Source organism: Nannobrachium achirus, assembly GCF_963921795.1.
Source record: "Nannobrachium achirus genome assembly, chromosome: 24".
Classification (NCBI taxonomy): Eukaryota; Metazoa; Chordata; class Actinopteri; order Myctophiformes; family Myctophidae; genus Nannobrachium; species Nannobrachium achirus.
Window position 1 is genome coordinate 28,674,818 of NC_137831.1, and position 20,639 is coordinate 28,695,456.

Consider the following 20,639-nt stretch of genomic DNA (forward strand, 5'->3'; position numbering starts at 1 on the left):
AACAATAAATAACAAAGTTCCATGTTTCTTTTGTACATTTAAACATTTGTTTTAAACATTTTTACATAAAATGTAATTTAGCTTCATTCAGTGATACTTCAAATTCATCAGACAGAGCAGAAACCCCTTCACAGAAACCTTAACATATTGTTTCAATCTAAAGAATATTTTCTCTTTGTCTTAAACTATACATTCCATTTTCTTTTGTCAGCTGGAAAATGACAAGTGCTGAGAGAACGAGAAAGTACAGGGAGAAACTAAACAATGACCCAGCAAGGAGAGAGGAGCCAAAGGGGCGAGACTGCATTTTCTACGAAGAGCAGGAGGTTGTCTGTGGCATAGCAGAACCGCAACAAGGCAGCCGGTTTGCTACCCTCACCAAATACGACTGGCTGATGTACAATACAGTCTAAATGTATAATCTAATCTGATCTAATACTTTTGTACTTTCACTCACTGGACTGGACAGTGGACAGTGTTAAGGTAGGACCCGAGACAAAACTAGCGAAAATAGCTGATCTACAAGCTCTCAACACGTTGTGCTGCGAGAGCTTGTAGATCAGCTATTTTCGGAGTTGCGCAACCCAGCACTCTTTAGCTAGTGGAGATGTGGTGTAATGTCATGATTCCTAATTACATTTGTTCAACACAAAATGCTGTGTTCAAGTTCAGGAGACTTCGGAAAAAAGCAATTTACCTGAATGCTGAGTTCTGTTTCCACTAATTGGTGTTAATAAAATGTTGCCTTGGCTCCAAGTGTGGCTATGCGCCTTATTGTCTCTTTAGGATCCTTCTGCCGTGGGCCGGCAGAAGACTTAGGTGTGTGTAGCATTCCTGTGCACATCCTCATCATCCATCTACTACTACAATTATTTCTTATCCCATGTTAAAGCCCTACAATAATATCCTGTTCAGAAATATTAAGGCCATGTTATCCTGGGTAATTGTTTAATCAATCAGTAAAGTTCAGTACTCACTAATAGGTAGGTTAAAACACAGTTTGCTTTGAAACATGAAGATATGATCATACGGTGTGACACTAAATCATTTGGTGTGACATTCCAAATAGTGAAAAATCATACCTTTATTAATGATTAAACCAAAAAAATGTTTATGGATTACATAGAGAATATTATCAGGAAGAGTCACAAATATTTGTGTAATTTTAGAGAAAGTTTTGACAGAATACATTTAAAATATGTTGTAAGATCATGAACATGGGCCTCACACAGAGTGTCGATTATGAAAAAAATATACAGATATAATACATTTTCAAAAAACTATAGTGGATCACTGGTTAGTTATGATAAAGGACTTTGATAAAGTGAGTAACTTAAGAAAGATGTACTCCATTTTCATTTTATGAACAATTATTTTCATGTCACACCATATGACGATTTTAGGCACAAGTACAACAAACTGCTGAATAAAGTCTGATTCCAATAAAATATCTAAAAACAAAATGTATTTCCATAAGGTTGAGAGTGAGTAGAACAAAAGTAAATAACTTTTAGGCCTGCAATTTAAAGTTTTTTTTAAAACAATTTTTTTGGGGCGTCACGTCACTGACCCATATATTCAAAGATTTGCACACATTTTCACGACTTTTCAAAAATAGCAGATCTACAAGCTTGCAGCGCTTAAAAAATGTAGTGAATGATGCATGAGCTGATGAGTGTGTACTTGCATTAAGTCCAAGCACACACTGGGGCCAGAAAGTGTCCTTGTAATGTGGAAGTACCAAAGTTAAAATAATCACATTTGTCAAAGATGTAGGCCACCAAAGTTGCAAAACCTTCTCAAAAATAGCAGATCTACAAGCCCAGGACACATTGCACTGAAGATTGTCTATTCTCAGATGGCCAACATTTAAAACAGGATTTAAATGTTTAATGGGTGTTTTTGTATGCTATTAATGATTAAATACGCAGAAACTAAAGGTGTCAAATAATTGTATTGGAGTAAAACGTTGTTGGCTAGGATAGGTTCACTGCGCAAAAAACAAGGTTTACGGTTGTGTAGACTGAATTAAATCTCTCCATTAACTCCATCTCCTGCTCAGCAGACGCCCAAAATGTACCCAACATTAGTATTCGTGAGCCCCCTGCTGGGGCTGCTGTCAGAAATCACACCTCAGAGATCCCAGAATTTCTCCCCTGTGGGAGGGAATAGATCCCCCCCCCCCCCTCTATTACTGAATAGTTTCAGCTCAGTAGCAAGTCAGTAATTGAGAGGGGGATTATTTTCGGTGGCTCCCCCACTGAAAATGTTTGTGTTTTAGTTTTTTTGTTTTCTCTTTGTTTCTTCTTTTTGGATACGGCCAGATACGGGCATCTTTGAATGACATGCACCTTCTCCCTGTGATGTAGCTGCCCTTAGTGGGTGTGGCCCTTGCTTATGCCAGGAACCGGCCCTGGGTTTCAGCCTTGCTCAGAGACAGAGTGGAAAGACAAAAAGGGTGCCATGCCATCTTACATTGAGCATTAGGACCAATAACAGTATATGAAGATAGTTTGGAAATGGTTGAACAGGTCCTTTAAGTACAGTATATTAAGTAGATATACATTTATTACAACAACTAGCACCACTCAATGTGGCCACATTAAGCTGTAGCTGCATGAATCCATAAATATTGTGCCTTCTCTGAAAAAAGTACAGGAGCAGGTGGAACATCAAGTTAAAGGAAGCGATTGCGGTGACACAATGCAACACTCCTGGTGGAATTTAATCAGTAATAGTGAAAATAGCAGATCTGCAAGCTCGCAACGCCTCACATTGTGAGTTGTGATCTGTTATTTTCACTATATTTGAATAAGGCTTTTATTTAATGACTGTTTGAACGGTTTTGAAATATAAATAAGAAGTGCTTCAGGACCAAAGAGGCACCATGTTACACAACCCCCTTCAACAACAATCCATATTTCTACTTTAAAAAATAACTTTGTTTGATCTTTCACTATTTGTATCTTTCTTATTCAATGTAGACAATGTGCACCATCTAGTGGACATATTGTAGAACTACACCACCTGACCTACTACAATAAACATCATGCCAATGGAAACAGTGAGTGACTGTTTATGGCTTTTTATCCTGTATATATTATATCTATTTATTTCCCCTTTATATTATGTCTAAGAGATCAATTGAGTAAATGTAAATGTGTATCAATGGGTGACAGAGTGAAGACACGTGACCAGCAGTGCTGTCCTCAGTGGAGATCCTGAACACAATGGAGCAACTTCAACTTTCTGAAAAGTCAGATGAGGACTGTCCAGGTAACAATGATATTTGAAAAGAAAGAATACATTACCCTATCTTATGTTAAGAATAAAATAAGCCTAGTGACACTACTGACTACTGTGACACATTATTATAAGAAAGAGTTTGATTTTCTTTCAGGAACAGTTAAATGAATTATTCAAAAATGCTGTATAGCTACATAAGTTACATGGATTCATATGAATGTGTGTGTCCCTTGTTCAATGTCTGTATGTGTATTTTATCAGCCCAGAAGTTGTTTTAAATCCTCCTCTGATTTTACAAAGTGCATTCATTTGTGTTAGTCATGTAAAACTGAAGTTATTGCATTTAGTTGGTGTCTCTGAAAGTTTGTGACATTTAATGGGATAATCTTTACACAATTTTTACAATTTTATTAACACTGATGATTGTATTGTGCAGGTCCTTCAGTGTTACCTGCAGTTCCTCCAGCTCAAGTCAACGCCCAGAGTGGAGGCATAGTGATGTCTCCTAACATCTCTGGTCACATTGGTGGTTCTGTCAACATCAATGTCAGCTCCACATCAGACGGAGACAGAGGTACATATTTTAGTCTGCTCCACAAGAGGAACAATGTAGGTTAATGTGATATTTTCTACTGTTAAGATATGAATGTCATATTGGCATAATGCCATAATGAAGAAAGTCCCATTTCATGATTGTCATGTCCACTCACTGAGTTTCATTATCATTATCGTCTTCTCCATATGCAGGATCTGCACAGCCATCCGAAGCTAACAAGCCTGCCGAGAGCAGTAAGAACGTCTTAATTTACAGCATTTCATCACAATATCACAAAGTGACGGCAGCACATGATAACATTTGAAAAAAAATAAAAGGAACACCCAAAAAACCCAACATAGACCTGCCAGTCAATGTGTTCTCTGGCAAATGTCAATCGGGCTGCACGGTGTTGGGCTGTGAGCACAGGCCCCACTTGTGGACGTCGGGCCCTCATACCACCATCATGGAGTCTGTTTCTCACAGTTTGAGCAGAAACATTCACATTAGTGGCCTGCTGAAGGTCGTTTTGTAGGGCTCTGGCAGTGCTCCTCCTGTTCCTCCTTGCACAAAAGACCAGATAGCGGTCCTGCGGCTGGGTTGTTGTCCTCCTACGGCCCCCTCCACGTCTCCTGGTGTACTGGCCTGTCTCCTGGTATCGCCTCCATGCTCTGGACACTGTGCTGGGAGACACAGCAAACCTTCTTGCCACAGTGCGCATTGATGTGCCATCCTGGATGAGCAGCACTACCTGAGCAACTTCTGTGGGTTGCAGATACCGCCTCATGCTACCTCTAGTGGTCAGGGCACTGGCAAAATCCAAAACTAACCAAAAATCTGCCAGAAAGGATGAGGACAGGCAAATGGTCTGTGGCCACCACCTGCAAAACCATTCCTTTTTTAGGGGTTGTCTTGCAAATTGCCTCATTTTCACCTGTTGTCTTTTCCATTTGCACAACAGCAGATGAAACTGATTCATAATCAGTGTTGCTTCCTAACTGGCCAGGTTGATATCCCAAACGTGTGATTGACTTGGAGTTACATTGCAATGATCATGCGTTTCCTTTATTTTTTTGAGCAGTGTAGAAGCTCACACCGCACAGCATCACCACTGTGATGCGTTGTGAGTTTCTATCTATTTTCAGCAAAGCAAAATTTAGTTTAGCCCTCTGAAATCAGGTCAACTAAATTGCAAGGTCATATGAATAGGTCAACTAAGTAGAATTTAAGTGGTTAAATTGAGAATCACCAACCCTTCTCATTTTGAGTTCCATAATTACCATTACATGCCCTTAATGATGTCCTTTGCTCTTTGGTCCTTTAGAAACTCCTCCTGCTGTGTATCAACAACGATTCAAGTCTAGACTGAGGAAGAAGTTTCAGGTTTTGTCTACAAAACAAGGGAAAAAAACATTTCTGAATGACATTTTCTCAGACATCTACATCACAAAGGGTGGGAGTGGCGAGGTCAATAAAGAACATGAGGTCAGACAGATTGCACCAGCATCCATGCAGCCAGCAGAACCAGACAAGATCATCAGCATGGAGGACATGTTCAAAACCTTACCTGGAGAAAAGGGCCCAATAAGAACAGTGATGACGAAAGGAGTGGCTGGCATTGGTAAAACAGTCTTAGCAAATAAGCGTGCTCTGGACTGGGCAGAAGACAAAGCCGACCAGGATGTCCTCTTCATGATTCCATTCACTTTCCGAGAGCTGAATAAGAAGAAGGACAAGGTTTTCAGCTTGATGGAGCTCCTTCATCAGTACTTTGGTGAAACCAAGATGGAAGAAATCTGTGGCCCCGACGGGTCCGGAGTTATGATCACCCTTGATGGATTGGATGAAAGTCGGATTCCTTTAAACTTCGAGGACAATGAGATCTTGACCGATGTCACAAAACGTGCCTCCTTGGACGTGTTGCTGACAAATCTCATAAGGGGGGACCTGCTACCCTCTGCTAAACTCTGGATAACCACTCGACCTGCTGCAGCTGATCAGATACCGACTGATTATGTTGACAGGACGACAGAGGTCAAAGGCTTCTCTGATGCTCAAAAGGAAGCGTATTTCATGAAGAGATTCAGTGATAAGGATGTGGCCAAAACAATCTTCTCACAAATCAAGAAATCACTAAGCCTCTACATCTTGTGCCACATCCCAGTATTCTGCTCTATCATTGCTACCGTTCTGGAGAATGCGTTAAGGGAAGGAAAACAGGATGAGAAAGGAGCAACACCTAACACCCTGGCTGCAATGTTCATCCATTTCACAGTGGACCAATCCAAAAAGAAAGATGAAAAGTATACCAACAGCAAACAGAACAGCGATGTCATTCTCTCTCTTGGAAAAATGGCCTTTGACCAGCTGGAAAATGGCAACCTGATCTTCAGTGAAGAAGACCTGAAAAGGTATGGCATTGATATCAGAGATGCCGCTGTGTGCTCAGGAGTTTTCACACAGATCGTGAAAGAGGAGTATGGGCTATATGAGGACCAGGTGTTCTGCTTTGTCCATCTGAGTGTTCAAGAGTTTCTGGCCGCTCTTTATGCCTATGTGTCATTCATCAACAAAGGTGACAATGTACTGATAAAACCAAAAGCAACCTCCAAGTTGCCAAAGCCATTCAGAGACAAGGAATTTGACTTCTACCAGTGTGCTGTAGACAAGTCCTTAGAGAGTCGCAATGGACACTTGGACTTGTTCCTCCGTTTTCTGCTGGGCCTCTCATTGGAGTCCAATCAGACTCTCTTACTACGACTGCTTGATGTGAAGACAGGAAATAGGTCCAAGGCCAATAATAAGACCATTGAGTACATCAAGAAGATGATCAGGAAGAATCCCTCTCAAGAGAAGAGCATCAATCTATTCCACTGTCTAAACGAGCTGAATGACCATTCTCTAGTGGAGGAGATCCAACAGTCCATGAGTTCAGGAAGTCTCTCCACAGACAAGCTCTCTCCTGCTCAGTGGTCAGCTCTGGTCTACATCTTGCTGTCATCAGAAAAGGAACTGGACGTGTTTGACCTGAAGAAATACTCTGCTACAGAGGAGTGTCTTCTGAGGCTGTTGCCAGTTGTCAAAGCCTCCAAGAGAGCCCTGTAAGTGCATTGACAATGAGTTGTTAGATTCAAGATTGTGTTGTTTTATTTTAATAGAAAATAAAATACAATAATGTTTTTTTTTTCTGCTCTTTTTTCTTCAGGCTGAGTGGCTGTAACCTTTCAGAGAGGTGTTGTAAGGAGTTATCGTCAGTTCTCAGCTCCAGCTTGAGTTTGAGAGAGATTGACCTCAGTAACAACGATCTACAGGATAATGGCGTGGATCTGCTTTCTACTGGACTGGCGAGTAAGGACTGTATACTGGAAACTCTCAGGTCAGTAAGTATCATGTGATCATATTTTATGCTCACATATTTGTGCTGAGATTGAATGTTGGTAGTATTAGACTGCCAGGCAAAAATTGAAAAATACACAACACACTGCAATACACAAAATACACAACACACAATACACAGCCATCATAGGAACATGTCAGTGTAGAGGAGGCAATGTTTATGTACTCCAGATGAAATAATTCAAAGATTAAAGATAAATGTGTACATCTCATAGTACGAGTGGTTTTGGTTCTTGCCACTTCCTCATTATTATAGCAGAAATAATAACACTAACAAAGATATTTAAGAATTATAACTGTAGTAAGTCAAAGGTAAAGAAAAATAAAGTGCACATTCATAATAACCCACTCTGAGGTAATTAAATATTCTGTGTGCATGGGTGTGTGTGCTTTTATCACAGCTCACAGTGAAAGGTCACACACAGCATGGCCTGGACAGGTAGAACAAGTCAACAGGCATTTGACTACTGCACTACTCTCTCTCTCTCTGTGTGTGTGTGTGTGTGTGTGTGTGTGTGTGTGTGTGTGTGTGTGTGTGTGTGTGTGTGTGTGTGTGTGTGTGTGTGTGTGTGTGTGTAGTTTGTCAGGCTGTCTGGTCACAGATAAAGGCTGTTCTTCTCTCGACTCAGCTCTGATCTCCAACCCCTCCCATTTGAAAGTGTTGAACCTCAGAAAAAATCATCCAGGAGACCAAGGGGTGGCGTTGCTGTCTGCTAGACAGAATGATCCTCACTGCAGCCTTGAGACTCTTAGGTATGGAGGAACTTGATGCCACTCAGTGTCAATGTGCTCTAGTAGGTTTTAGGGCTGCAACAACCAATCGATTCAATCGATAAAAATCAATTACAAAATTTGTTGCCAACAAATTTGATTATTGATATTATTCGGCAAAAAAAAACGTCTAAAAGCTCGGAGCATTTCACTGTTAAAGCAAAACAGTAAGATGCAAACATTGCAAGATAGACGTTGCTTGGCATGGGAGCACAACGAATGAACATAACAAGAGAAAGCACATCGGAGTGTTGGTTAGCTTGTTTAGCTACTTAGCTTGCCTGCCGGTTCCAGACAGAGTTGTCTTGGCTTTGGATTTAAAATTAACTACTCTTCACCTGGTTTATTTTTTCCGTCCAGTACTGGTCAGGTCCAGTCTTATTAATCATCCTGTGTGCTCTATTTACGCTATTGAAAGAAACGCGAACGCTAGTATGGGACCAATTCTCTTAGCAGGTTGCTGATCTGGTCTTGGGCGGAAACACGTGCGAATGTCGGTGTGTAATTTACCAGATACAGTACGCAGGCTCTAGACAGGATTTCAGTGCTGAGCAGTAAATACTAGAAACCAGGCTTTCCTGCATATTAAAGCCAAGGCAATACATACACCATTCTGCCTGTTGGATTAAATAATCAAGAACATGAAATTACTAGAAGTGTTTCTCAAAACTTTACATTTCAAGGTCTCCCCTTAACTCTGACAGTGTTCAAATCGAACCTGTTAGGGTTCATTTGGTTTCATTTGTTTACAATTAATGCAGAGTTACAGACTCAATTTAGACCCCCTAAAAGGAACCCCTGAAATATGAGAACCACTGGGCTAGAATATTATTCTTTTTAATGTTAAATAAAATATGTGAATGAATAATAAATACCGTAAATACAATATTTGAGTTAGAGATATGTTACAATTTAGCTTGACAAATGTCTTTCCTTTTTTACCAAATGTAATAAAAAAGTACCGATATGTACAGTCAAGAAAGCTGTAATAAAATAGTATTTCTGAAGGAAGAATTAATTTTGAATGTCTTTATTGTTGGTTAGAAAATGCCTAAAACAACTTCAAGCTAAATCGTAAAGGTAATTGCAAAAAAGTGCCATTATCCGATTAATCGTTTAAATAATCTTCAGATTAATCGATTATGAAATTAATCGCAGCCTTAGAAGGTTTACAGTACGCTAATGCTGTATAGTATTGTTGAATGTTTAATCGTGTGAAATTGTTATAAAATATTGATACTATTTTCAAAGAGAAAAGACAGTCCTGACTATGTCTCTCCCTCACCCCCAGTGTTGACCATGGTGGAGTGTGTTGGCTGAAACGAGGTTTAAAGAAGTGTCCAGCAAGTAAGTGTGTATATTGATTTATTCATTAAATCAAAACAGCACAACATCCAGCTATCACATCCAGCCAGAGGTTTCAATTAATAGTAGGATTGTAGGAATTTTAGGATAGGTTTGTAGGACATAGGATAGGATATAGTATGATTTATACTTTGTAAACTGGTGCTGTATAAATTGTATTGTGTTCTCCCATCAGATGTTATGAACATATTTGATACTAGGGTTTAATATTTTTCCCGGATTTAGCTCATTTTAAATCCCGGGAGTTTTCTGACCTTAGCCCGGGCTTCCCGGGATGTCCCGTTAAGAAAAATATCTATATTTAAAAAAACTCAAATCTGTCTCCGATTCCTCTTGGCCTGGCGGAGACAAAAAGTGCCCACTAGAAAGATATGATCACTGGTCGTCGGGGGCGCGCGACCCAATACTACGGCAACACTGCCTTCCACATACAGTATCTCTGTGAAAAGACGTTTTCTGCGCCCACTTGTATAAAAATAAAATATCACGCAGATGATCTTCGTGTGCAGAGAGCAACATTGTGCCCAGAATAGCGCTTCTCTGTTCAAGCAAATAAGCGTGCAACCATCCCACTCATTTTGAAAGGTAGGCCTACGCCAATACAATTCATAAACTGTCACAAAGTGCTGGCAGATATTTTAATTCTGATTAATATATATTGTGTGGAAATATAAACCAACAGAGTAGGCAAGCCTATTTCATATTTAGAGTGGCCATTTGTGAGTCCAATTGGAGTGGAGAGGACACATCAATAATGCATGCGTTATTGGTGGTTACATTTACTGTATATATCTTGGCAATTTATGGCAAATCTCCCATTTCATAGTTATAGAAAAATAGCAGATATACAAGCTCACAGGGCGCGACCCGCAACCGCACCGCAGCTTCTCGCGAACTGCGTGCGTGCATTTAGCTGATTGTAGTAGGATATTTGTTTCCCTTTTCTTTTTAGCTAGAGATTCTCATGTAAAAACTAAAAAATGTTAAGAGCATAATTAATGCAGCAATAAGAAAGTAAATGTGTCATTATCATATCATCTGGCAGTGTTTATTTTATCTGCATCACTTTAAGACGTAGCCTAGCCTAGTGAAAACAGCCAATCTACAAGCATGGCTGGCGAGGATAACGTGTCAGGCAGTCTAATTGCCTCCGCGTTTCTAGTAAATTGTATTTTCTAACAAGAAAAAACATAAACTCCGGGACGACGGGTCCCGCAGCCAATTCCTGGGCGGGATATTACTTGCACTCTGCCCGCGGGGGAGCCCGGATCCCAGGATCCCGGTATTAACCCTATTAACCCTATTCGATACTTTTGATTGCTGAAGAATTCCCCCTTCATTCAATACCAAATATTGGAAAATATTGTTCCTTTGAAACAATTGTGGGCTCGCTTTAAGCCAAAAAACAATGGTATAATATAGCTGCAGGCAGCGATAAAGTGGCCATGCCAGGAAAAAGTAGGAAAGCAAAAAAGCAGCGGAAAAAAGCAAGAAAAGCAAGAAAATTGGGAAAAGAAATCAAAGAAAAACTAGAAGCAGTGTTCTTCCGAAAACAGGTCTCCGGCAGGTCAGGTAGATTTTTTTGGCCTCCTGGTGGTGCTATAATAGGCCAATGTGAAAAGGGTGTAGCAAACCCCAGCTGGAATAATAGTTGAAGTCCGACTGATGATGTGAAGTTACCTTATTTATCAATGTGAAACTAAAAACAAAAACATAACAATAATAAGTCAACACCTGTCCTCATTAAACAATAAAATGCGCATATATCAAACCTACAAAACATAGCAAAGTACAAGAAAGGGAAAATACAAGCCCAACAATAAAATCCCACATTATAAACCAACCACTAAGAAATAATGTTCACCTTGTTCCCTTCTCCAGCGAGGCGCTATATATCCGAGACTGGGTTCCACTCTAGGCATGTCCGTCCTTCCGTGTGCCACTACAAACAATATGATACATTTAATTTCTCATAACGTTCTCATTTCAAGTTACTACATTTCCATTTTTAGCTGCTCCTACTTGCCTCCATTTGGTGGTCCAGTCGTTTATTCTCGTTTTCCTTGTTCCATATTACACTTTTAAAAGCTTCTGTCGCTCGGACCAGTGACCAGCCACAAACTTTTCCTCCACAGCTGACGCTGGCTGACTCTCATCCGTCATTTAGCTCCAATGTGCTAGTGCGCTTCCGGTGCCCCCGGGCAGGCATTTCACAATAAAAGGTTTTCTCCGTTACAAAGGGTGCCACATGTTCTTGGGCCATGCGTGATTTGAGGCATTTTGTTCCAAAAACCTGTTATGCAAAAGTTGACCCACTGGTTGCGCTATAACAGGCCACTGTGAGAATGGTGGAATCTGTTCCTTGACCTAGTGGGAATGTGCGTGCAAAATTTCACACACATCGCAGGCTGTGTTCATGATTTGAGGCGTTTTGGCCACTTTATCGCTGCTTGCAGCTATGTTTATTATTATTATTATAAAAAATAGCAGATCTACAAGCTCACAGCACAGCACCAAGTCCGCGCTGCGAGCTTGTAGATCTGCTATTTTTTAAAAGTCTTGAAAATGTGTGCAAGTCTTTGAATATTTCAAATCCTTTTAAGGTTTGATGAAAAACGTATGTTTCTATGTCAGTGATGCTCAAACGTTTTCATGTGAAGGACCCCCAAAATGATACGTATTTGGCCACGGACCCCCCATCTCAAAATAATTATCTCAAGGACCCCCAAAAGCAAAATTTGAGTTCACTCGTTTAAAAAACACATATATTCAAAGATTTACACACATTTTTCTACGACTTTCTACAAGCTCGCAGCGCGGTACTCGGTGCTGCACTGTGAGCTTGTATATCTGCTATTTTTCAATAGGTAAAGTATAAAATAATTAAGGCCCCCTCCACCCTGGGCCCTAGTAACCCAGTCCCACTCCCCCCCCTGCCCCCCCTTGTGACACCCCTGATAATATGGGTTATAGCCATAGAGTATAATAGAGAGCAGATAGCCCCGCTAATTTCAATGCAAGTTGAATTGAAATGGATGTGCCAATCCGGATGTGGATCTGAATGTGCCAAAATGTGTTACATCGAGACACGAACGTCACTAGACGTCATTGAACTCGTATGCTCATGCATGTAGTTTCCCCCGCCTGCTGTTCCAGCTATGGCCAGTAGGGGTCGGCTGCTTCAATATTTACAAGCCGTTCTGGGTGCTTGCGGCGCGAGCGACATAGCCTGAACCAATCAAATACATGAACAATAATAAAAAGTGTTTGGGGGCGGGGCATGGCTATTTACCTCTATGGACATCGCCGCAAAACCTTGCTCAATAGAGACTCTGTGAGCAAAAAGGAGGGGTGGACGACGTCTCATTGAAACAAACGTGTTTTAATGAGATTTCGTTGTTCGAGTCGCATCGCGCCGCTCGTGTCACGGGCAGGGCGGATGAGCTGTTCGGGTCCATTTTGTTACATTTCCCACTCAGATGTATAAATGGGTTGGTCCATTTGGTTCCATTTGCACCCTTTTGGGGTCCATTTGGTTAAATTTGTACCCTCTTGTAGTTACAAACGGGTTAGGGTCCATAATTGGGTTCAATGTGTACCCTCTGGTAGTTACAAACGGGTTTAGGTCCATTCGGTTAAATTTGTACCGTCTCAGAGTCATGCATTGGTTAGGATCATTTTGGTCCCATTTGCACCCTCTGACAGTTACAAAAAGATTAGGGTCCATTTGGTTCAAATTGTACCCTCTGTCAGTTACAAATGGGTGAGGGTCCATTTGGTTCAATTTGTACCCATTTAGAGTTACAAATGGGTTTGCATCATTTGGTTACTTTTGCACACTCTCAAGTAAATGGGTTAGTGTGCATTTGGTAAAATGAGTACCTCTCAGTTATGGGTTAGGGCCCATTTGGTTCCATTTTACCCTCTCATAGTTAAACATGGGTTAGCATAATATTCATAGGCTACTTTTTAGAGTAAAATTAACACTAAGGATTATACGGTGTGATATGTACATATGGAAAATGTAGACAATTTACAGAAGGTAGTTCTACATTTTCAGGGTGAAAGAAATAAAACAAAATAAAATATAGCAGATCTACAAGCTCACAGGGCATTGCGGTATGACGATCTGTGAGCTTGTAGATCGGCTATTTTTGAACAGCTTAAAGGGAACGTTTGGTCACTTTATCATCTAATCAGGCTTTTATGAACACCCTGGACAGTTTTTAATTTACTATATTCAGTATTTACATATTTGATGTAAATGTTGCAGGCTCATGGCCTCTCCACATACACACCCATTGTAACTTCAAACTCCATTTTAATTTAACCATGATAGATTCATTGAAACCCATTTTCTTTTCTGGTGACTCATACTACCCTCCTAATACGTGCGCAGACCGTGTTTTCTCAATAACCTTTTTCATTTATTTTTTTAATAATTCGTTGGGAAAATTAGAAAAATTAAATACAAAACAAAATTATTAAAAATAAATGAAAAAAGTTATTGAGAAAACACAGCCTGCTCACGCATTAGGAGGGTAGCATGAGTCACCAGAAAAAAATAATGGGTGTTTTCAATGAATCTATCATGGTTAACCATGATAGATTCATTGAAAACACCCATTATTTTGGGAGTTTGAAGTTACAATGGGTGTGTATGTGGAGCGGCCCTGAGCCTGGGGAGGCTAGTCTCGCGTGGCCAGACGGTGCCCTCCAGATTTGGTCAAATGCTCCCAGCATACAGTCTGGCAAAGCAGAAAGATAAAAATGAGTGCGAGATGAAAGCGGAAGTGAAGCCCCCACGTCACTTCCGTTTCAGTCTCACATCGCACACATTTATCATTATATAAATAAAAATCATATAAGCATGTGCTGCGCCTGCTTAGCAGAAATTACATTTTAAAATATATTTTCTTGAACGGTAATGCCCGTTTCCATTACTCGCCGTTCGGAAGCTGCTGTTCCAGACTCTATATAGCATTCAGAGATTGTGGAATAGTTGTCTGGCTACGCGAGACTAGGGGAGGCAGACTCATGCAAGGCACACACGCAACCCCGAAAAGAAAAGTGTAAAAACTATGGAGGACGAAAAATGACTTTATTCAAAATGAATGAATTAATAAATAAATGAAATTATAAATAAAGAAATGCAAAAATAAATAAATAAATATGCAAAGAAATGTAAATAAATAAACATTGTTGTGGCTCAGAGTACAGCTTTGTGTCATGTATCTCATGTATCCTGTTGAGGACACTTCCTCATGTTCCGTTTTTGGTGAAACGACTCATCTTCATTTGCTAAATAACTCAAGAACCGTAAAAGCGAAAAGCTTGCTCTTTGTTGCTGGTGAAAGTACACATTTTCCTCTTTCATTTGAATGCCTGTATGGCATTATCGTAATAGTACAACATGGGTTGTAGGCTTTGAAAGATGAGTCAAATTGGTCAAATAGATGGGCACTGGCCAACTGGAAAATGGATAATTGTGGGCATTCATAACATCTGTACCTCATTATTATCTTCTTTTCATTTATTATTAATAATAACATCTGTACGTCATTATTACGTTGTATTTGTTTGTAAACTGTTGTTGTGTTGCATCTCGTTCTCTCATCAGGTGCGTGTGAACTCACACTGGATCCAAACACGGCACACAGCGAGCTCTCTCTGTCTGACAGCAACAGGAAGGTGACCAGTGTGGGTGAGGATCAGAAGTATCCTGATCATCCAGACAGATTTACATACTGGCCACAGGTAATGTGTAGAGAGAGTCTGATTGGACGATCTTACTGGGAGGTGGAGTGGAGTGGTTCAGGGGTTGAGATGGCAGTGTCATACAGAGGAATCAAAAGACAGGGTGAGGGTGGTAACTGTAGCTTTGGACACAATAACAAGTCCTGGAGTCTGGTTTGTGATGGTGATGATAACAGTTACAGAGTGTGGCACATTGACAAGTACACTGTCCTCCCTGTCAGACCCTCTGGCTCCAACAGAGTAGGAGTGTATTTGGACTGTCCTGCCGGCACTCTGTCCTTCTACAGAGTGTTGTCTGACTCACTGACACACCTACATACCTTCCAGTCCAAATTCACTGAACCGCTCTATGCTGGGTTCTGGGTGTATTCTAAAGGCGACTCAGTGTCTCTGTGTCAGAGAGAGGAGCAGCAGCAGGAGGAGGAGGGTTAGGTTAGGGTTGCCACGACAACGACGACAAGGTGGTTAGGTGTTAGGGTTACAAATGGATCCATTTGGTTTAATTTGTACCCGCTGACAAAATGGTTAGGGTCAATTTGGTTTAAATTGTACCCTCTGACATTTACAAATAGGTTAGGGACAATTTGGTTTAATTTGTACCCTCTGACAAATGGGTTAGGATCAATTTGGTTTAATTTGTACCTTCTTACAAATGCGCTAGGGTCCATTTGGTTTAATTTGCACCCACTGACATTTACAAATAGGTTAGGATGAATTTCATTTAATTTATACCCTCTGACAAATGTGTTAGGGTCAATTTGGTTTAATTTGCACCCTCTGACAGATGGGCTAGGGTCAATTTGGTTTAATTTGTACCCTCTGACAGTAAATAGGTTGCGATCCATTTGATTTGTAACCTCTTACGGTTACAAATAGGTTGCGATCCATTTGGTTTAATTTGTACCCTCTGAGAAATGGGTTAGGGTCAATTTGTTTTAAATTGCACCCTCTGACAAATGGCTTATGATCAATTTGGTTTAATTTGCACCCTCTGACAAATGGGTTAGGGTCAATTTGGTTTAATTTGTACCCTCTGACATTTACAAATAGGTTAGGATCAATTTGGTTTAATTTGCACCCTCTGATAAATAGGTTAGGATCAATTTGGTTTAATTTGTACCCTTTGACAGTATGTTTTGTAATCATTTTATCTGTGAAGTAACTACCGTATAGGGGCGTCACCAAGGATTCACTGCGGGCCCCCCATGAATGTTCTTCATAGGGGGTTTAACCCACGCATTATGACGCGTTATTTTGTGCTTTAACTATTTATTTTTTTTCATGAATATTTAAAATCCTTCTAAGGTTTTTTGAAAAACCCTACGTTTCCATGTCAGTGGTGCTCAAACCTTTTCATGTGAAGGACCCCCAAAATGATAGGTATTTGGTCATGGACCCCCATCTCAAAATATTTAGTTCCAGGGACCCCCAAGAATAAAACTTTGAGTTAAAAATGTCCGCTTAAAAAATACATATATTCAAAGATTTGCACACATTTTCACGATGTAAAATAAAATAGCAGATCTACAAGCTCGCAGCGCGGCATTTGGTGCCGCACTGTGAGCTTGTAGATCTGCTATTTTTCAATTGCTACGGTATAAAATAATTACAGGCCCCTCCACCTTTGGCCCTAGTAACTCAGTTACGTTTTATGTTTTGTAATAATTTTATCTGTAAAGTAACTACCGTATAGGGGCGTCGCACCAAATTTTGGGCCCTGGGTACAAGGATTCACTGCGGGAATGTTCTTCATAGGGGGTTTAACCCACACATTATTACACATTATTTTGTGCTTTAACTATTGAAAAATAGCAGATATACAAGCTCACAGTGCGGCACCGAGTTCCGCGCTGCGAGTTTGTAGATCTGCTCATTTATTTTTAATCATGAAAGTTTGTGCTAGTATTTGAATATTTCAAATCCTTCTAAGGTTTTTTGAAAAACCCTACGTTTCTATGTCAGTGGTGCTCAAACCTTTTCATGTGAAGGACCCCCAAAATGATACGTATTTGGCCACGGACCCCCATCTCAAAATAATTAGTTCCAGGGACCCCCCAGAAGCAAAATTTGAGTTACAAATGTTCACTTAAAAAATACATTCAAAGATTTGCACACATTTTCACAACGTTTAAGGTTGTGAGGTTGTGTATCTGCTATTTTTCAATAGCTAAAGTATAAAATAATTACAGGCTCCTCCACCTTGGGCCCCAATGTATGTTCTTCATAGGGGGTTTAACCCATTTAGATTGGGAACGCATTATTATGCATTACTTAATGCTTTAAATATTGAAAAATAGCAGATAAGCTCTTTGAATATTTTTGACCCGATTCTATAAATGTTTTCTAAATCCTTCAATTTCTTTTTTAAAAACCTATGTTTCTGTCAGTGGTTCTCAAACTTTTGAAGGACCCCCAAAATGATTGGCCACGGACCCCCATGTCAATATATTTCGTTCCAGGGACCCCCCAGAAGCAAAATTTACAAATGTTCCCTTAAAAATGCATATATTCAAAGACTTGCACACATTTTCACGACGTTTAAAAAAATAGCAGATCTACAAGCTTGCAGTGCGGCACTCTGTGCCGCGCTATGAGCTTGTAGATCTGCTATTTTTCAAGAGCTAAAGTATAAAATAATGAAGGCCCCTCCACCTTGGGCCCTAGTAACTCAGTCCCACTCCCCCCCTTGTGACGCCCCTGGGCTGGAGCCAGACTATATGAGCCAGACTGTATAGAGCTTGTAAATGATGGTTGATATGTTGTTCAGAGCTACAATTATGTGATGTTTGCTGTTTGTTTCACATGTTCACATAAGAATCAAGCATGCATAGAGTCAATAAGACATGTATTATGCCATGCTGTTGCTTTTTAAACTCTGTCATATATAAACTACATGATGTTCTATATTATAAAGATGCTCTGATTTTCTACATTCATGTTGTGTGAGTACTTGGTTTTGGATGTATTTTTCCTTGAAGTGTCAAGGACAGTAGAAAATGTAATGAGTAAATATTGTCTATAAATGTTGAGTTGGACAAGAATATCATGACTGCTAAAGATGTATGTACATTGTTATCAACTTTTATGACAATAAACCAACTTTAATTCTCTTTGAAAAGCGTATTTTTTAATATAATTATAATTCATATCCTTTGTCTAGAATGAATTGCAGAGTTTGTACTGATTATGTCTGTTGATTTAAAAACTGAAAGCATTTGGTTCTCAAAGTGGGGTCTGGGGACCCCCAGGTGTCCTTTTAATTATTAGTTAACATAGTGTCACAATCATTTTAACCACTTTAAGCACATTTTATATTTGGCTATTCAAAATGGCAGATATACAAGCTCATACCGCGTCACTTTGTGCTGTGCCTATAGATCTATTTTTTGCTAAGGAACGTCTTTGGACATGCCAGCTATGAAAATAATTATAGTATTATGTTTAACTATTATAAATGTAAAGGTACTGCAGGGTAAGTGATATTTTTTTGGTGAAAACAAAACCTCACTTTACAGTATTTTGTGAGAAGGTTAAAGCACTATAGGCTACAGTATTTTCTTATATTAATCAGCATTAGAGGGGGTGCAAAGAGGTGGAGAGTGCGATCGGGGGGATCCGATCCACGCGATCCACGCAACGAGAGTGTGTGGATGTGGATCGATGAGGGTTATAACAGGGGTCTCCCGATTTCTCCAACGCTTCAGTAAACAGAAATATATTTTCCAATCATAAAAGAGTTCATGCAACTTCAACCTTCTACTGTTCCCGTTCCAATGTTTCATTTCTAGGTGTCATCACTTCCAATGTCACCAGTTCTCTATCCTGATTGGATACAATTTGTATTCCGAACCTGAAAATCAGCATAATTGGTTATCATGTCAACCACTTTAACCATATTTTATGCTTTGGCTAATCAAAAATATAGATCTTTAACTAAAAAAAGCGTTTATAGCACCTTTTAATTTTAATTATTAACCACTTAGTTGTATTATTCTAATTATCAGCCTACAATAAGACAGAAGGTTTCCACTGTTTGGCCCTGCAGGTCAGATCAAGTGTGAATGATCACACCAGCCTTGGAAGACGAGTCTGTGATCATGTGGCCTGTTATTGCGTTTTGGTACCACTAGAGGGCAACAGAACATTGAGTAAATAGTTACTCTCAGCCAAAGCTAAACAGAACAGAACAGCAATAGCTTCATATTAAACGTCTTGGTCTCATCATATATTTTAGGCATAGGATATATACGTATCATATCACAAATAATATTCCGTTCTTAGAGCATTACAGATCTATGATATTGTCATTATTTAGGTCAATAATATAAAAGAGTATTCATTCAGGGCATGAAGGGGCAATGTATGACCTAGGCTAGGCCTCTGGCTTAGCAACATGCAGGATCTGTGGCTTAAAGGGATATTTCACTTTCTAAAGGAACTGACCTCCCTCTACATTTTATACTGTTCCACTTCCACTTTGGTCTGCTCATGTCTATTAGGTGTCATCACTTTCAATTACAGCTGTTAAATCTGTATCCTGACTGAGTTCTCTATCCTGATTGGATAACATTGGTATCCCGACCTGAAAATGAGGGGGTCCCCAGTATAATTGGCTAATATAGCATCACGATCATTTTAACCACTTTAACCATATTTTATGCTTTGGCTATTCAAAAATAGCAGATCTACAAGATATGCTATTTTTGAAAAATCTTTTTTGAAGATTTCTTTTATATAAAAAAATAAACAAAACATTTCTAACAAAAGTCTTCTCATCTGGTGGTCCCTGGCACAAAATACTTTGAGATGGGGGTCCTCAACCAAATCCATATAATTATGGGGGTCCTTGCCATAAAGAGTGTGAAAGCCCTTGGCCTCAGAGGAACACTATCTGCTGAACATCACTGCTGTCAGGTGGAAACCTTGTATGTCCAAAACTGTTACTTTTTCATGTCAAGGACCCCCACATTGTACAGTGTTTGGCCGCAGACCCCCATCTGAAAAATGTGTAGCGCCAGGGACCCCCAGAAAACAGGAAGGAAAAAAAGAAAGTAGCAGATATACAAGCTCACAGTTCGGCACAAAGTGACACGCTGTGAGCTTGTACATCTGCTATTTATGAATAGCCAACAACGTATAAATGGATAGAAGTGGTTCAAATGATTTAATGCTGTATTTACTCTATTTTTACCGGGGACCCCCAGCAAACACTTTCACGTTAACTTTAAAAAGTGTTTTAAAACTATTGAAAATATCCAAAGCTCATATACAAAGATACACAGTTTCTCCTCAAACAGCAGGTTGGCCTAGCGAGATTATGTTCTCAACTAGTGGTCTGGGGACCACCATTTACTTGAGGGGGTTCCTGGTGGTCTCCAGCTAAATGAAGGAGAGTTGGTAACCAAATGGACCCTTACAGATCTTTAACCTTTGAGAGCGTAACATGAAACCAAATGGACCTTACGGGTCCATTTGGTTTCATTTTACACTTTCAAGAGTTAAATTATGCTTAAACATCTGCATGACTTGATTTACAAAGAAGTCTACACAATTAGATATTATAGATTTA

General features: G+C 39.8%; 1 protein-coding gene across 1 annotated transcript in view; it reads left to right on the forward strand.

Moving 5' to 3' along the window:
• LOC308280199 (protein NLRC3-like) overlaps positions 1–20,639 on the forward strand; it is a gene marked incomplete at both ends in the record, with an annotated part of 86,268 nt that overhangs the window by 27,340 nt on the left and 38,289 nt on the right. The window contains 6 exons of the mRNA XM_080720462.1: positions 3,683–3,820; positions 5,217–6,882; positions 6,987–7,157; positions 7,757–7,930; positions 9,240–9,295; positions 14,934–15,497. Of these exons, the coding sequence (XP_080576588.1) occupies positions 3,683–3,820; positions 5,217–6,882; positions 6,987–7,157; positions 7,757–7,930; positions 9,240–9,295; positions 14,934–15,497 (2,769 nt within the window). The remainder of the gene's footprint in view (positions 1–3,682; positions 3,821–5,216; positions 6,883–6,986; positions 7,158–7,756; positions 7,931–9,239; positions 9,296–14,933; positions 15,498–20,639) is intronic.